Source organism: Quercus suber, unplaced genomic scaffold (genome assembly GCF_002906115.3).
Source record: "Quercus suber isolate HL8 unplaced genomic scaffold, Cork oak 2.0 scaffold_389, whole genome shotgun sequence".
In the NCBI taxonomy this organism is placed as follows: Eukaryota; Viridiplantae; Streptophyta; class Magnoliopsida; order Fagales; family Fagaceae; genus Quercus; species Quercus suber.
In genome coordinates, this window is record NW_027069841.1 from 713,582 (window position 1) to 731,250 (window position 17,669).

Below are 17,669 nucleotides of genomic sequence, written 5' to 3' on the forward strand. Positions count from 1 at the left end.
ATTTGTGCACTTATAAATCTCACTTTATACTTTTTCAATAAAGAAAAGGAGGTCATAGTGTATGCTATATAAAGATGCTACTTTTTTACTAATTTATCCATTCAATTTTGCCTCTTAAGTGGACAAAGAGGGCTTGAGCTAATTTTTTATATATTTATTTTATTTATATATAAATGAAATAGGGGGTTTGGGTTCATAGCAAGCAAAAAAAAAGTTGTAAAGACTATCTATAATAATAGGACAAAAATACTAATAAGAAGACAAATTTGCCCTTACCTCGTCATCTTCTCTTGGTAAATTTATGCTACCCTCATCAAGAAAAATCTGTGGTAAATGAACATCTTCTCTACATTTTCTACTCAAATTAGGGCGACCATAAATCAACAATTCTGTTAGTGCCTCCATCCCCACCAGGAGAGATGACAACTTAGGACAATTGTCAATCCAAAGTGTCTGAAGTGATTTCAGACGTGGTAGCCAATCCGGCAAAGTCGTTAAATTTTCACATCCTCCAATCCATAGCAGCTGTAAAGTGTTTGCAGATCCTTGGAGCCATTGGGGCAAAACCTCCAACTTTGGTAAACGGAAAAACATTAAATTTTGGAGGCTTAACTTGAGATCTTGATTGTCTTCTTCTTCCGCTACCTCCGTCAAACTAAGCTCTTTACAATCCCTAATTATTAGGGTCTCTAGGGCAGTTAGGTGTTTGATACTCAGTGTCAAAGAGGTCAAACTTGGACAATTTCCAACCACCAATGTTCGAAGATAGGTGAGGCGCCCCTCCTCCATCCCTTCAAACACATAGATTCACACATCTCCATATCCACAAAGATCGAAGAGAACTCAAGCAACCTACTGCGTTCTCCGACAAGCAGGTATGCTTTGTTGTAACAATAAAAAGCCTAAGCCTGATTATGTCCCCTATAACTTTTGGCAACTGTTCAAGATTGTGGCAATTTTCAAGCAGTAAAGTTTGCAAACTGTGCAGCTTGCAAATGGAATCTGGAAGTTGCTTGATTATGCGATTAAATGATAGGTCGAGATATCTCAAATGTTTCAAACTTCCGATAGAGCATGGCAACACCTCAAAGGATGAATTTTTCAGATCAAGCACCCGCAAGTACTTAAATCTTGAGCAGCATGTTTCAAGTAAGGACATGGTTTGGTATGTTTGGAAAATAATAGTTTGAAATTTGCTCGACTTCTCTAATTGTGTTGTAACTTCTTGCCCATCTTCTAAAAATGATAGGTGACAAACTTCTGCAGCAAGGGTAGACTTCTTGGTCACTACTGAACACTCTCTTTTGGCAATTGAGAGTGTGAGATCATGGATAAGATCATGCATTTTAAAGGTAAAATACAAGATATTTTCTTGTTCAACACCTTGAAAGAAAGATCTTGACAACAACTCCTTGATGTACATGTTGCCAACATCTTCCAACTCTAGATTTTCATCCTTAGGTGATTGAAGAATTCCATGTGCCATCCAAAATTGAATCAAAAGAAGATTATTGAATACAAAATCCTTTGGGAAAATAGAACAATATGCAAAACATGGCTTTAAGTGAAATGGCAATTGATTGTAACTGAGCTTCAATGCAGGTAAGATGCCACTCTCTTTTTGATTTAAATGCCATATCTCATTATCTCTAATAGATATCCACTCATGTTCATCAACTTTTGAATAGAGTAGGCAGGCTAAAGTATTCACTGCCAATGGAACCCCTCTACATTTTTTGACAATTTCTTTTCCAATTTCTAAGAGTTTTGGATATTGTTCTTCTTCTCCTTCCTTAAATGCCAATTTCACAAACGAAGACAAACAATCCTTTTGGGATAGACCATCTAAATTGTAAGACTCTACAATGCTCATAATAGTAGCAACAGAGCTATTCCGTGTTGTCACTATGATTTTACTTATTGAAACCGCCAAGTAACAAATTTTTCAATTCAATCCATTTTATATGATCCTCATTTGAAACATCATCTAAGACAAGAAGAAATTTCTTATCTTTTATATGTTCTCTTAAACGCATTTGCAATTGATCTATGCTCAAATTCTCATCAATACTGCCAACTGCTGATTTGAGGATTTCTGTTATCAATCTTTTAACATCAAAATCCTCAGACACACACACCCATATTTTCAATTGAAAATGTCTAACCACCTGTTCATCATTATACACCAACTTGGCAATTGTGGTCTTCCCCAAACCTCCAATCCCAACTATGGGAATTACACTAACATTTCCATCAACATCATGCTGCATCAAAAGATTTATTATCTTTTTTTTGTCATCATCCCTACCGATGACATTTTGAGAAGGAATAAAGGAGTGGGTCATGTCCCTCCGGTACATTGTTGTCTTCCTATCTTCAAATCGTGTAGCAAGATTGAATTCAGCCTTAATATCTGAAATATCATCTACCCTCTCCCTAATGCCCTTGATTTTACGTGCCATTTCAAAACGGAATACAAGCGAATTAGAACCAGAAAAGAAATAACCAACCTTTTTGCGAGTGCTCCTGCATCTCTTCAGTACTTCCTTCTGCAGAATTTGATATTGAAATTCGTCCAAGACATTCTCCGCATCATTAAGGACATCTTTGAGCTGTCCTAGCCAATGGTTCAGCCTATGGTCACTTTCTTGCTTCTCCTCAGCATCTAAGAGTACGGCCTTAATGGCTAACACAGTGCACTCAAGCTTTTTTAGATCACTTTGTACACCCCATGCTGAGCTGAGCTCCTCGTAAATAAGGGATCCAAGCAGCTCCGTGATCTTCCCTGCAATGCAATTGGCATTTTCAGCCATGTTCTTGTGGTGGCGGGATGGAAAAGAATTTGATGGTTAAGTGAATCAATGCCTTTTAAGTATTAGCAGCTGTTTTTATTACAGAGTAGTTCTGAGAGGGCAGATATAATTGCAAATAAGTGAAGCAAAATTGTATGTAGGTGGATTTATGGCACCATGGATCATGCCTTGACTTGGCACACAATTCTTTTTAGGCCATGGGCAAAGCATGGAATAGGAATGACTTAAGCATTGAGACAAAGTATATATCTTTTAATTTGTTGGGGCGGAATCATTTTTCTTTAGGTGTAAGTAAATTTACTATTCGATACATACTCTAGTTGAGAATAGATTTGGTGGAATTTCATTATTCGTTTGAAAGAAAAAAGAGGGGGCTAGATAGAATCTGTGACATACTATGCAAAGAATGATGCCTTTCTTTCCAATGTTGGCCGGTGCAAGGGACATTCTTTAAGTTGATAAGGGATGTTGGCTTACGATATTCTCTCTTTGAATATCTTTATCCATACTAGTACTATGGATTACAATTGGCTTGGAATTGGGATTAGAATCAGATTCCCAACTAGTAGTTCGATGTATTACATCAAAGAACAATTCATATCCTCCACTTCTAACAAATTAAATCAATGATTGCAGGTGTATACTTACACAAACAATGGTAACTTTAATTATTTAACCACACAATTCTAACAATCCTTTAATCATTTAACCACACAATTCTAACATGCTTGATTTGAAACAGATGATTAGTAAGTTTAGAGGAAAATGATCTTTCTTTTTCTTTTTCTTTTTCTTTTTTTTAAATTTTAAATTTATTTAGCTGCACTTGATGGCTTTTTAAAAAGGATGAGAAGGTTTTTTATTTTCTGTAGTTGTAATGTTCTTTTGTTAATACTTTTAGAAAAAATGAAGAATTGTTGAAAGAGTGAATGACAATAATTTATGGTAGGGATAAATGAGCAAACAACAAATGTTTGTTCTGGGGTGGTTGAGATGACATCAAGGTAAGCAAAAAAATGTTATTTGATTTAGAAGAAGTAAATAAGAGAAAACTTACAAGGAACCCTATAGACAATACATAAATTGGGGAAGGGTAAATTCACCTGTTTTGCAGTATCATTGAGTAAGATTGTGTTGCTTGAGGTGGAAATTTTGATTTCAATGAGAAGATTTGAAAAGGAATGAATGGGATTAGTGGTAAGAGATAGAAGAACAAACATTTGTCACTACATGGAATCAAAAGCTGCCAAGCTTTTCCAATATACTTTTCTATGTATATATATACTTTAGCTCTTTTGCACGTTACTTTTTATGCCATTTGTAGTTTTTATTGTTGTGGCTTCAGCTAATCTTCATGTGACCTGTGAATACCTTGGTCCATTCATCCTTGATAATGTCCCTGATGCAAATGCTATGTCTTGAGTCGTTAGTCACTTTCTTTTTTTGGTGTAATTGTATATGCTGCTCTTTTCTTTTTCCTCCTTTTTTTCCCTCCTACTCTCTTCTGTTGATGTCTCAAATTTACTCAAGTTGTATTACAAAGCTAACAGATGCTTGCATGTGATGGTGAGTTCTTGTCACATTCTCCATGAAAAATTTGCAATGCTAATGATGCTCCATTTTGGACGCACTAGATGATTGCAATTTTTTTTTTTAATGGGACGATAGCAATCTATGTCCAAAATTAGTAGTTAGGACACAATAACACTAATTTCAAATTGCTGCTAATTGATAAGCGTTTTTTTTATTCCAGGTATTTAAAACCAAGAAGAAAAAAAGAAAAAGGAAAAAGATGTCCATCTCTAAAAATTCCATTACACAGTCTATTTGGTTGGGTGTAAAAGGGTGAGGATGGAATTTACTATTTTATCTATTTTTAAATCATTTCTTTCATCTTTTTTTGTAATAAGAGTATAATAGTAGGATTTTATTTCAGCATGGTCACAAATTATTTTAGTGAGTAGCAAATAATTGATGTGAGAAAAATTCAAAGCTGAATCTAATTTAGAAAATGATTAAAATTCAAGAGAGGAGATCAAAATCCATTGGTCCCTTTGCTTGTTTAATGTAGATCAAAGTTGATCAATGTGAGATATCATTGAAAAAAAAATTGAAGGCATTATTCAATAATGAAAGTATACTTTCCTAGCACAAGAAGAACAAGAAGACAGATCATCTACCCTTACCTCTTATTCTGATGAACTTCAACTATCCTCATCGAGTTCAATATGTGGTACATGAGCAATCTTGTGCAAATCTTCTTCTCAGCATTTTCTACTCAAATCAGGACATTGATTAATGTACAATTGTCTTTGTGCAGTGAGAGAGAGCTTGCATCCCCTCCTGGAGAGATGACAATCCAAAGTGTTTGAAGTGATTTCAGATGTGGCGGCCACGCCAGCAAAGCCCTCAAATTTTCACATTCTCGAATTCGTAGCAGCTGTGAAGTGTTTGCAGATCCTTGGGGCTATTGGGGCAAAACCTCCAACTTTGGTAAATTGCAAATAATCAAATTCTAGAGGCTCAACTTGAGATCTTGATTGTCTTCTCCCTTCATCTCCATCAAACTATGCTCTTCAGATTCTAAAATTATCAGGGTCTTTAGGGAAGTTAGGTGTTTGATACTTTCTCCTAGATCTCCCTACCTCATTTTTCCCACCAAGCAAACACCAAGTTGTGCAAAGTATAAAATGAATTGAGTACACCTTTGCATCTATAAAGAGAATGGTAAGATAGTTACATAGCATTCCACCTTGACATATTCTCATGGACATTAATAAAGTTTTAAAAAAAAAAAAAATCACGATCATTATCCATACTCAATTTGTCTGAAGGGAAACGCTTTTCTCCCTATCAAATTTCAGTGCTGAAAATGAGGACCACGTATGGGCTGTGGCCATACTTTCAATTGCATTAGGAAGTCCAGTCTTGAACAAAAGTAAATAGTAAATGCTCTTAAGCCCTGCAGCAACATAAGAAGCATAGGACATTATATCATTGTTAGAAGTCAACTGGAAAAACATGCAGAATGAGACAGCACAGTGAAATTAAAGTTAAAAAAGGTGATTAAAAATCTGATTAGGAATGAGGGATAGATATCCATTAGTAAATAGTATATGCATTTATCTTCTCATTCTTTTCAAAACAGTAAGGGAGAAACTAGAAAACGTTTCTTTTTTGGTTTCTTGAAAAATGTTTAATTTCTCATTTTGTATTTGGTTTTCTTCCTGTTAAATAATTCCTAATAACATTAAAAGAAAAACAAAGGAAGCACTATGGACACTGACCATTGTTTGGTCAAGAACTTGTCTTTTGCCATGGAAATTTCAGTTGTGGTAAGAAGGTAACAAAGAATAAGTTGCTTCAATCTGTCAGAACTTCCATAAGAGATTAATAATATCCTGCCCTTTTTTTTTTTTCCTTTTGTGTCAATGCGCCTACTAGTTTACCATAGTCAACTTTTACAAGTACATTATAATCAAAAACTTTTAAAATAACCTGTAAGTCATCGAATACATTGGTCAGCAGAGGAATTTTTGATACAGAACACCTAAAGATGGAAATCTTTTTACAGTGACTTGGAAACATGTTAGAACTTGAAAACAGAACTTGTTACAAAAATAAAGGTAACCTGCAAAATAATGCAACAAGGAATTGAGCAGAGAAACTAAAATGGAGATTTAATAAGAGGATGTATCAATTTAAAAAAAAAACTGACAAGTCCATGCTTCTGTATGAGATTATTCAAATATCAGGTGTAGACATGAGAGATAGATATACAACAGTGACTTTGATTATTATATCTAAAACGAAGTAAAGGAAGCATGCAGGAATTGTAGATATCAGTAAAAAGAAAAACAAAAGTCAGTTTCTAATATTGTTTCTCATGACATTATATCACAGGATTAATTAAACAAAGGAATTGTAGATATTTGTAAAAGAAAAGACGCAAGCAGGCATCCATTCTCAAAATTGAAATAAATAAAGACATCAATTATGCACTAGCTTCCAACTGCCACCAAGTTTTCAAGCAACTAAGTCACCTGTATATTTCCCAGGGCAACTGTCAGAATTACTTCCTATATTATTAGTATGATTAAATGAATCTGTTTGTCATCAAGAGCTCCTTTGGCCTTGTGATTTGTGGAGAAAAAGAGCGATTTTAAATGCAATGGAAAAAAAAAAAAAAAATTTTGGCATTTGGCTTTAAGTTTTGAAGAAATTGTATTTTTAAAACTGTGGAAAAGGTGCATGAGAGCGTCTTCAAGTCATAGCTCATGGGGTGCTTTTTTAAAATCACAGCAGCAACACTTGTCACAGATTTTACGAAATACGTAATTTCGTTTTCAGATTTCATGTTTTCAAGTGAAGTAATCGACATGCACTTGATGATATTCTTCCATTTTTGTGAGTAGTACTGATTGCATACAATCTTTGATTAAGGTAATACTTATTTGGATGATTCAGGATTGGTTTCTAGAATTATCGTCATCTCGTTTCATTATGAATTAATTTCATGTATTGCTCGACATGAATGGAGGCCATTAGATTAGAGTCATTTTTTGTCAATTTGACAAAATCCAAACTTCAATTTTAGTCAAATTTCAATTTCATCACTCCACTATTGACTGGGACAATATTGTCCCCCAACTCCCAAAAATCCAAGTAAATTATTTTATAGGAAAACCTAGATTCAAATCCTCAAAAAAAAAAAAAAAAGTCAATTTAATACATGAAATTTACTTTTTGAGGTCCGTCTGAGAACAGCTTATTTAGCTTTTTGCTAAAATCTTTTTTACTAAAAGTGCACTAAATACTTGGTTTACTAAAAGTGCACAAACTTGGTTTAAAAGTTATGAGTGAAATTTTTTGAAAATTATATTGAAAATTTGAGGCGGAAGCATTATGAGAAATTGCGAAATTTCTTTTATGATCTTATTGATGGTATTTCTTCCTCTACCATTTATTGGAGATGGTTTGAATATGATCTTCGTTTTTCTTTGGCATTTTGGTTTGGTGCAATGAATGGTTCTTTGTTTTTGCTTCTAGTCTCAGTCTCAAAGTTGTAGATTTTGGTACTTGCAGACATTGGTTATAGACTTTTGTATAGGTTGAAAACCCAAATTCATGTGATGCTACATAATTCATGACTAATGATCAAAAAAAAAAAAATTTAAAAGAGCTTATCAGGTTATTAGTAAAGTAGTGGTTTCTGCTGGTGCACTACCATTGTGGTGTATCACACCATTGTATAAATGCCTATCTAAAAAGTGTTCTCTTTTCTAAAACGTCCTGTAGTTTCATCTCTATTTTGTTTTCATAATGTGTATTGTTTAATCATGTAATGCACTTGTGATAACCATCAGCACTAGCCATCTATATTGCTGCAATTTAAAGGCATCGCATATTTATTATTGGGGAAAATAGTTTGAGAATGTAATGTTTACATTTATGATAAGCTGTACTTGATGTCATCTGTTTGCACATCCAAATTTTGGAGAGAGTTTCCGATATTATGTTTTTAAGTAAGCTGTTGAGAGGCTGTTCCTGAGATGCTTTTGATAGTTGTAAATGTAATGATTTATGGATTTTAGTCTCCTCTACCTACTTGAAGTAGATCATGGATCTGCCAGGTGTTTAGGAGTGTCTTACATTTTTTTTTTGAATACCTTTGGTGTATAATTAAATTGAGGATGGATTTTGTGTTTGTATGAAAATGCAGGTCATGTGAAGAAGCACTGATTTGCTAGAGGTGGAAGACAGATGTGGACGGTGGACCACTAAAAAATAAAATTAAAAAATAGTTTTTGTTAACGGGTGCTCTTAGAGCATTTGTTAATGAACAATTTAAATAAAGTTTTAATACCACTTTCATGAAAAATATAAAAAATTATAAAAAATGCTAGTTATCTTTTTAAAACTCCATAAAAAATTTCTAAAAATAGTTATTAAACAAATGCTCTTAGGGCATTCATTAAATTTTTTCCAATTAAAAAGAAAATAATTTTAAGTGGATAAGATGTATTTTATTTTAAGAAAAAAATTATGAGTCATTCTTCTGTTTGGAAGACTTGGACAGTTGCCAAAGTGAATTAATACTAGAGTTGGCCTTGAGTGTATAAAAGGTAACTTAAGATAAGTACAAAGAAATGAAAACCACAAAAATAAAATAAATGTCATGTGTCTCATATTTAATATAAAAAAATGGAGAGAACTAAAATAACGATTCCCTTCTTTAAGTTAAAATGAAGGATTGTTACAAAAAGTAATTAGTTTATTGAATCCGGCTTGTGTTGCTAAGGCCTCAATTGAATTTGAAGCAAGGGAGAGAAAATCATTAAATTTATTGAACCAAATCCTTTTCTACACATTGACTATAATGCCTTCCTTCCTTCAATACACCCTTGGTCCTATATTTTAATCATGTATAGAAGATCCAACATTGAACTGAAATATCATTAATGTATTATCTTTCAAATAAAAATGTGAATCTCTTTAATTTAATCTGCATTGAATTTTCTCATAAAATAAAAAGCAAGTTTGAAAAATTACTAACATTATATTTATCGATTTCTAAAAAAAGTGGATTGTATTATTAATCATGCCAAAATGAAATAAAAGATCAAATGGAAAGAATTAACACTTTTTGATATTTTGAAACGAAGACTTCCAACTTCGAAAATAAATAAATAAATGAGTGTTTGAAAGGAAAATATTTGCTTATCAAATAAAATAAAGGATATCTTATAAGTGGAATTCAATTAGTTCAACTAGTCAAGTGTTTTGTCATCGAATAAACTCTTTTTAATGTCTTACCAGATGATAAAAAACAATTATCATATAGCAGACATCATAGGCTGAATCTATCTCGCGTGTGTATATAAAAGCACATCTTATCAATTCCTATTTCCTTTGTCTTTTCCTTTCTCTTCCCTTTCCTAGCTACTCTACTTTATTTTCTTCCTTTCAGTAAAAAATGTCTTTTTCTTTTTTAGTTTTTAATTTTTTAGGCTAATAATGTTATTGTTGCAAGTTTGCTGAAGGATCAGTTCTATTATATATCGTGCCACAAATATATTCCCAGTTTTTTTTTTTTTTTTTTTTTTTGGTATGATACAACGGTTAGTACTTGAATTTATAAATATTACATAAATGGAAAAAATTACAAAAAATATTCTCTAGCAGAGAATGATTAATATAATAATAAATTATAAAATGTACATTCTGATTAAGGGTGTCCAAGTGGCCCGCCAACCTAGCCAACCAATCCGCGTCCGACCTGCTATCACCCGATCCAACCACTCTGACGGTCGGACTTGGGTTCCGAACTCCTTAACTCGACCCCAGTGGGTCGGTGTAGGTTTTCTTTTTCAAAACCCATGAAACCTAACCCGAACCGATACCTTTAACCTTTTTGGCAAATNGAGCATATAACATAGTCGATTATAAAACTTGTCCTCATGAATTTTCTTGTGACAGCCTCAAACTGAAGAGATTAAGTAGGAACTTACTGATAGGGATGTCCAAGCAGGCTTTGACATTACACTTACAAAGCATAAGGGCCAGGTACAAGTTATTCCCTAAATGCTTACTTTAATGTGAACTTTTATGTTAACTGAAATCTCATGTCAACAAAGCTTTCCCATTTTTGGTTTTTCTGTATAAGTTGGCTCAGTGCTTACATGTTTTCCCTCTCTTTCTTCAGTATGCATTAAGAAAATAGTACCATGAAAGTCCTAGGCTTATATGTGTACTATATACTGCACCAACCTGCAGTCCATGCAGGACTCTGAAGCCAATTCTTAGTAAGGTACATAGTTAGAAACTTGTTCTGCTTTTGCATTATAGTTCAATATCAATGCTAGCTTAAGCTAATTTGTCATGGTTAATGATATCTCAGTTATGATACACATGATAGGAACCCATTCTAGCCGCGTGAAATTTTGGTAAATGAAATTCATTATGTTGTATAAAATCTTGACATTTATGCAGCATGTTGCAGGTGACAATCTGTTAATAAATTAGGAGATGGTAATTTAAAGAAAATTTGCTTGTTTCATATGTTGGGCATAATACAAATTAAATTATGATCCTAGTGACTGTCTGAGGCTTGTTTCTCATAAAACAGTCTGATAAAGTGCCTCAGGAGAAGTGACAGACATGGAAAAATAATGTGCATTTCACTTAAAGCTTGCACAACATGAAAGGACAGTTGCAAAATATATCTATGTTATTTTTTCTTCTAGCATGGTTGACTCTAGGGGGTAGCACATTCAGTTGGGATTTGCATCTCATAAAGCAAAGGTCACTGATTTGAATATTACTTCCTTAGGGCCAAAGGCATTCATCCCCAAAAATAAAAAGTTTTATGGTTGAGTTTGAATATTATATAGGAAATTAAAAAAATTTAAGTTGAGAAAATTAATATTATATATATATATATATATATAAAAATATCCCTTCCTTAGGGCTACAGTCATTCATCCCAAAAACGAAAACACATTTATGGTTGAGTATGAATATATATATGTTGGGAACAAGTTACATCTAGTGTAATTTTTTCTTATCATTATATCTCTTAATAACTTTGCATTGAGTTCATATTTTGAAAATTCTAATGTTGGATTACACATTCCCTTTGTTTTTAACATGACAAATTTGTCGAATGGGTGTTAGTTACTATCCAATCCAAAAACTCATGTTATATGTATAATTTTTTAAAGTACAAAGAACTTTGAACTTCAAACATTTTATACATGATATACATGATATAGTCTTTGATCTCTAGTCACTTTGATATTTTGCATGCATGAAGTGTGAAAAGAGAAAATGTAATTGAACAATGGATTTGTCAAAAAACTAATCCAATGCAAATTTTGAAAGTGGTGTAATATTGACAAGAGTTACACTAGGTGTAACTTGAACCTAACCATAAACCAAAAGGAGGAAGGAGTGTGCACTTAAAATCCAAATATTGTAGCACAATGAATTTCTCTTGAAGTTGTGAAATCAGAACCAGAAAATTTAGTACTAAAGCATGTAATCTTAGCAAAACAATATTCTTCTCCTTAATTATCTCTTTGTCTTCAGGATAGGTAAATACACAATTCATGCATTTGCATGGGACTGAACTTGTGATCTCATCCTCGATCCCCTTTTTTAAGCAAGGAGGAGATGCCAATTGATCAAGGATCGTTGTATCAACTGTTGTTTTTGTTTTCAGAAAATAGAAACATATTTTTGTTTTTTTGAACTGAAGTTTTGGTTAATATATAGTTCTAGAATGCAAGTTTGACTGGAGTCTATATTGTGGATAACAGTATATATTTTAATAGAGTTTTTCACCATTGCATGCCACACAAGATTATCAAACAACCAGTCAGACTGAAAGCAAAGTTCCATGTTACTCTTAGTTCTTGGTTGAATATATTATTTTGCCATGATCTAAGAACAAATATATATATATATATATACGTTGCAGTGCTTTTGGAATGAAATTTGGTCGTTTCTGATATTAATTTGGGTAACCAAAGACAGAAAAATACTAATTATGGAGCTGTGGTGGGTGTTAATTTAATAAGTAAAAGCATGAGCCAAAGGCAGGAGCATTAGTATAATAGGTTTCATCATGTATCGAGTTTTGGCTTTATAGATGGAAGATGAAGTCCCAACTCCCAAGTACATGCAAATATGACATCTTGACTTTCTGCATTAAATGCATCATATTTTCCACCAGAAAAACAAGCCATTTTATAATCCTTAATGAATAAGATGACATCTCCAAAAATTTCTTAAATCAGAACATGGTGAATTGTGGTACCAATATCCTTAATGGCCAATGTATCACTTGGAACCTTACCACTATTGGAATTGGTCCTACTTCACTGTGGATTGTGAGTGGAAGTTGCATCTTGTAAGTTATTCACATATTCTGATAAAATTGCATGGAATATGGTATAGCCAAGTCAACTCAAGACCAGATATAGGGTATTATTTGGAAGAAGTTACCAACGTTGTGTGAAGAGAATAAACGAGCAATGCTTCTCATGCGTGATGGAAACTTTACTTTATGTTTCGCGATTAATGATTCATGCTTTATATTGTTGAATGACTTTCTAAGAATATGTCAAACTTATACTTAACTTCTGGTGGCAGGTGATAGATGAATTTGATCAGAATGTACATTTTGTTGAAATTGATATTGAGGAAGATCCAGAAATAGCAGACGCAGCTGGAATTATGGGTACACCATGTGTGCAGTTTTTTAAAAATAAAGAAATGCTAAGGTTGGTTATATATTGTCCTTTCATTTGTCCCACTGCATGTGTTTTGTTGGATTTTTATTTTTGTTTTGCCCTCTCAGACTCTTAATTCTTGATATCCAGTTATGTTTTTCTAAATAAGTATTCTTATTTGATTGGTCCAACTAAATACTTGAAATTCATCGGATCCCCTTTTTTCTTCTTTTTCTTCTTGAGACTATGACTGACAAACTCATTGTGTTAACCAATTTTTGTCATTGCATGGAGGTGTTTCATTTGGTAAAATTTTGCATATTGATGTGAAATGTTATGATATTGATACACAGCACAAAATTAGTTCTATTTCTTGTGTTTTAGTGGTTGAGTGATTTTGACTTTGGAAAGCTTTCTTTTCAATTTATGGAGAGGGAATTGGGGAAATTATCATCTTATGTCGACTCTCTATGAATGTCTTTTGTATGAATCTAGTCCCTATTTACTTGGTTAGTGGTTCTCGGCTGCCACTAACTGTTTCTAGTCTGGTTATGCAGGACTGTGTCGGGTGAAAATGAAGAGAGAGTACAAAGAATTCATTGAAGAAAATAAATGAGAGAATTTCAAATTGGGTGATGCTCTCATTTCGTGATCCAATTTTGTTCCTTCTAAAGAATCTAGTTGAATAATGCCTTCAATTTTTTCAGTGATGTCTCATATTGATCAACTACATTGTAAGTTATACAAGCAGAGCAGCCAATGCATTGGTTACTGGTTTTGAATCTCTTTCTTTTGAATTTCAATGATTTTGTAAATTGGATTCAGCTTTGAATTTTGTTCTCATATCGACTACTTGCTACTAAATATAATAATTTGCAATGACGCCCAACCCTTATGTTTTGATGATTCCCCACCCCAATTTGTAAATGTAGCCGTCCACTTGTCCTTTATATAAGAGCGATGGTTGAGAAGCATGTGGATGTAGACATGAGTTTTACCATCACAACAAAATCTTACTACATTTTCTCAAGAAGTGAGGTGTCAATCCACCATTGGTAAAAATAAAAAGTTAAATTTTTTTTAAAAATAAAAATTATACCAAGACTGTTCAGAATTAGGGTTGTTCAAAGGACAAGCTGGGTCAGGTTTTTGCCCAACCTGGACTCAACCCGAATGATTTGGGTGGATAAAAATATAACCTGAAACTGACTCGGATGATTTGGTCAAATTTTTCAGTTTGGGTCACATTGGTTTCGAATTGTATTAGGTTAGTCTTAGGTTTTATCACTGGGTCAATATTTGGCCAAATCTAACAAGATTTGGCCGAAATTTGGCTAGAACAGGCGGGATCTAGTCGAAATTTGGCCGAATCCATCGAGATCAGGCCAAAATTTGGTCGGATCCATTGAGATTTGGCATAGATTTCGTTAGATAACGACGAAATCTCACCAGATCTCGAAGGATCTAGACTAGATCTCGACGAGATCTCACCAGATTTGTTTTAGAATGCTTAATAATTTGCCAAAAAGGTTAAAGGTATCGGTTCGGGTTAGGTTTCATGGGTTTTGAAAAAGAAAACCTACACCGACCCACTGGGGTCGAGTTAAGGAGTTCGGAACCCAAGTCCGACCGTCAGAGTGGTTGGATCGGGTGATAGCAGGTCGGACGCGGATTGGTTGGCTAGGTTGGCGGGCCACTTGGACACCCTTAATCAGAATGTACATTTTATAATTTATTATTATATTAATCATTCTCTGCTAGAGAATATTTTTTGTAATTTTTTCCATTTATGTAATATTTATAAATTCAAGTACTAACCGTTGTATCATACCTGCAGCGATAACTTGGTGTGTTTACTATACAACCATTAACTAAAATATGCCTATGGTTAAGTTAACCAATTGACCACCTTTAAGAAAGATAATGCACTGACTTGACCACTAGGTTAACCAATACTTGTCCCAACAAATGCTATTATAAAGATTAAGCTAACAAAAACTATGTGCACCAAATTCTCTTAACACAAAATAATTAATTGCACATCCTATGTTCAGCTTTGTCTGTGTATTTTAGCAATCAAAATTCCCTTCTCTACTGGAGCTTTTTATTCTTATTTTTTATAAGTCTACAAGAGTCATGCACACATGTTAAAGTACTCTTATCTCTAGAGTCCATAGACAAGCAGAACAGATAAATTTGAACTTCATCAAATACCTGGTGAAACTCAATAAGGAGATCTTTGCTCACAAGATATCTCTCAACCGATAAAGCAGCAACACATCATATCCAGCAGCAGTTACAGATTGCCTCCATTCATCGTCCTATTAAGATCACAAGAATTCGAATTACAAGATTGTCCACTATAACAATGATTCATAAACATATGGTAATATCAAATCACAAGATGAGATTGGACTTATACAGCCAAATAACAATGTGATTGAACTTGATAAGCAGATGTGCTTACAGCTTAGCTATAAAATTCAATTATTTCTTTTGTTTAGAAATATTAATAGAGAGGTATTTCTTGCCATTGTGAAGATTCACAGCTTCCAATACAAATGTAACAGAAGGCTAAAACCTAATTTCTTGCACTATCTCTTTCCTGTTTAAATGGGACATGCCAAGAAACTGATTAGATGACAAAGATTGTAACATGCATCACTTCCATTCATACAAGACTTTCCCCAACTAGTTCTCAGAATTTCCTTGAATGTATCCCAATTCTTCATAAATCCAACAAGCAATAATTAATAGACACAAGCTTTGTCATTACATATATAATCAATAAAATTTCTGAACCAATAAGATGACCACTAGTTGAACTGTTGCAACATTTGGACCAGAGTCTTGGGTAAGGTATCTGGGTCGACATAATAAATCTTGACAAGTCCAGGACCAATTGAAAACTGAAGAAATAAAAAAGCTAACTCTGGAGTGGATTACCTGTACATCTCCAGCAGCAAATAAACCTTCAACTGAAGTTTTTGCAGTACCCTCTTCAAGTAACACGTACCCAGATATGTCGAGCTCAACTTGGCCTTCCAACAACTGGCTATTCGGTGAATGACCTATACCATAAAATTACCCCTTTGCCTCAAGCACAGACTTTGAAGTAAAATTCCAGATGTTTGGCCTTTTGTATTGCTAATAATATCCATGGTCTCTGTATTGAAGTGCACGGCGATATTTGGATTGTTGTACACTCTGAAACATTCGCGATAATCAACCTGTTAAGCAAACATTCAGGAAGTTGAAAACTCACATACAAGTTGTTCATTACTACATAATTCACCAGCGAAAAGGCAGCCAAAAAAGGCCACCACAGACCGAAACAAAAATGAGTAAAATAATAAGGAAGAGAGAATGTCAAATTTGAGGGAATGTGCAGAATAGCTGTGCAAAGGAGTTGTATATAGTTAGTCAGGGAATGTGCATTATAGCTGTGCAAAGGAGTTGTATATAGTTAGTTAGGCAACACTTGAATATGTAGGGACGTTTTAAAGCTCTATAGTGGCGTTTTTAAGCCCTATAATGACGTTTTAAAGAACTATAGCGGCGTTTTTCTGCTGAATTTTTTTATTTCTCAATTTTTAAGCCCTATAGTGACGTTTTTAAGCCCTAAAACTCGAATTTTAGACACTTGACATGCTAGTTTTCAACATTTTTTTCCAACATGACAACTAACTAAGTTTTTAAATATTTATTGTTATTTAGAAAAAAAATTCTGTCAAATTTATACTAAACGGATGATAATAAGAAGAAACAAAATGAGTAAAATAATAAGTATGATAAAGGGAAATATGAGGTGAGATATTAAGATATAGGGTAGAAGGGAGGAAAAAAAATGTAAAGGAAATAAAAAAGATCGAAGAAAGTGTAAATGTTAAAAAAATGAGTATAATTTTATTTATTTGAATTTAAATAAAATATTATATGTTTAATTTTAAAAAAAGAAAAAAGAAAATATAAATAATTTAATTATATAGAGGATGTGGCTGAATTTAAATATTGAATAAAATAAGATGAAAAAAAATGTAAAAAATAATAATAATAAACATCAAATTACCTAAATCATGTTATGTAATAGAATAATATATATTATATTCATATATATTATCTTTAATTTTTTATAATGCAATAGGATAACATATAGCAATCAAAGAGCACAAAAAAACTTAAAATACAAACTAGATCGCATCAACCCAAAATAGAGTTATAACAAACACAAAAAATTATTAACTTAAAGTAGAGATGCAGGATAAAAAAATACTCCAAAAAATATTGAGAGAGAGAGAGTGGGGGGAGAGAGAGAACTATGCAAAGAATGGAAAAAAGAATGACAAATTTATAGTATATGATATATCTAATGGTGTTTTTTTTGATGCCCCCGACCACTACTTGCAACATAAATGGTTTGATAAAACCACACAAGGTCTACGTTGTCATGAAGTCAATTTTTTGTGAAGTGAAGCCAATAACTATTTATCAATAAACCACAATGTTCCTCTTTATAATCCTTGCACCTAGTAGCACAATTATCAATGGAGCACACTTAAACCACCCCCCCCCCCCCCCCCCGGCGCCCCCCCGGCGGCCCTCTTTTTTTTTTTTTTTTTTT

General features: G+C 33.3%; 1 protein-coding gene and 2 long non-coding RNA genes across 3 annotated transcripts; 2 read left to right on the top strand and 1 right to left on the bottom strand.

Annotated features, from left to right (window-relative positions):
• Window positions 1-131: 131 nt before the first annotated feature.
• LOC136062182 (uncharacterized) lies at window positions 132-5,552 on the top strand. Its single transcript, XR_010623998.1, has 5 exons — window positions 132-875; window positions 989-1,149; window positions 1,250-1,352; window positions 4,567-4,658; window positions 5,134-5,552. It is a non-coding gene; the product is annotated as an uncharacterized LOC136062182 (long non-coding RNA).
• On the bottom strand, window positions 1,377-2,813 carry LOC112001660 (putative disease resistance protein RGA4). Its single transcript, XM_065760971.1, is given in 3 exon segments — window positions 1,377-1,383; window positions 1,422-1,919; window positions 1,921-2,813. Coding segments are annotated over 3 exon segments (1,398 nt in total).
• A 4,737-nt stretch (window positions 5,553-10,289) lies between the features above and the next one.
• On the top strand, window positions 10,290-13,871 carry LOC112003743 (uncharacterized). The gene is made up of 4 exons (XR_010623997.1): window positions 10,290-10,379; window positions 10,519-10,623; window positions 12,969-13,099; window positions 13,606-13,871. It is a non-coding gene; the product is annotated as an uncharacterized LOC112003743 (long non-coding RNA).
• The last annotated feature ends 3,798 nt before the right edge of the window (window positions 13,872-17,669 follow it).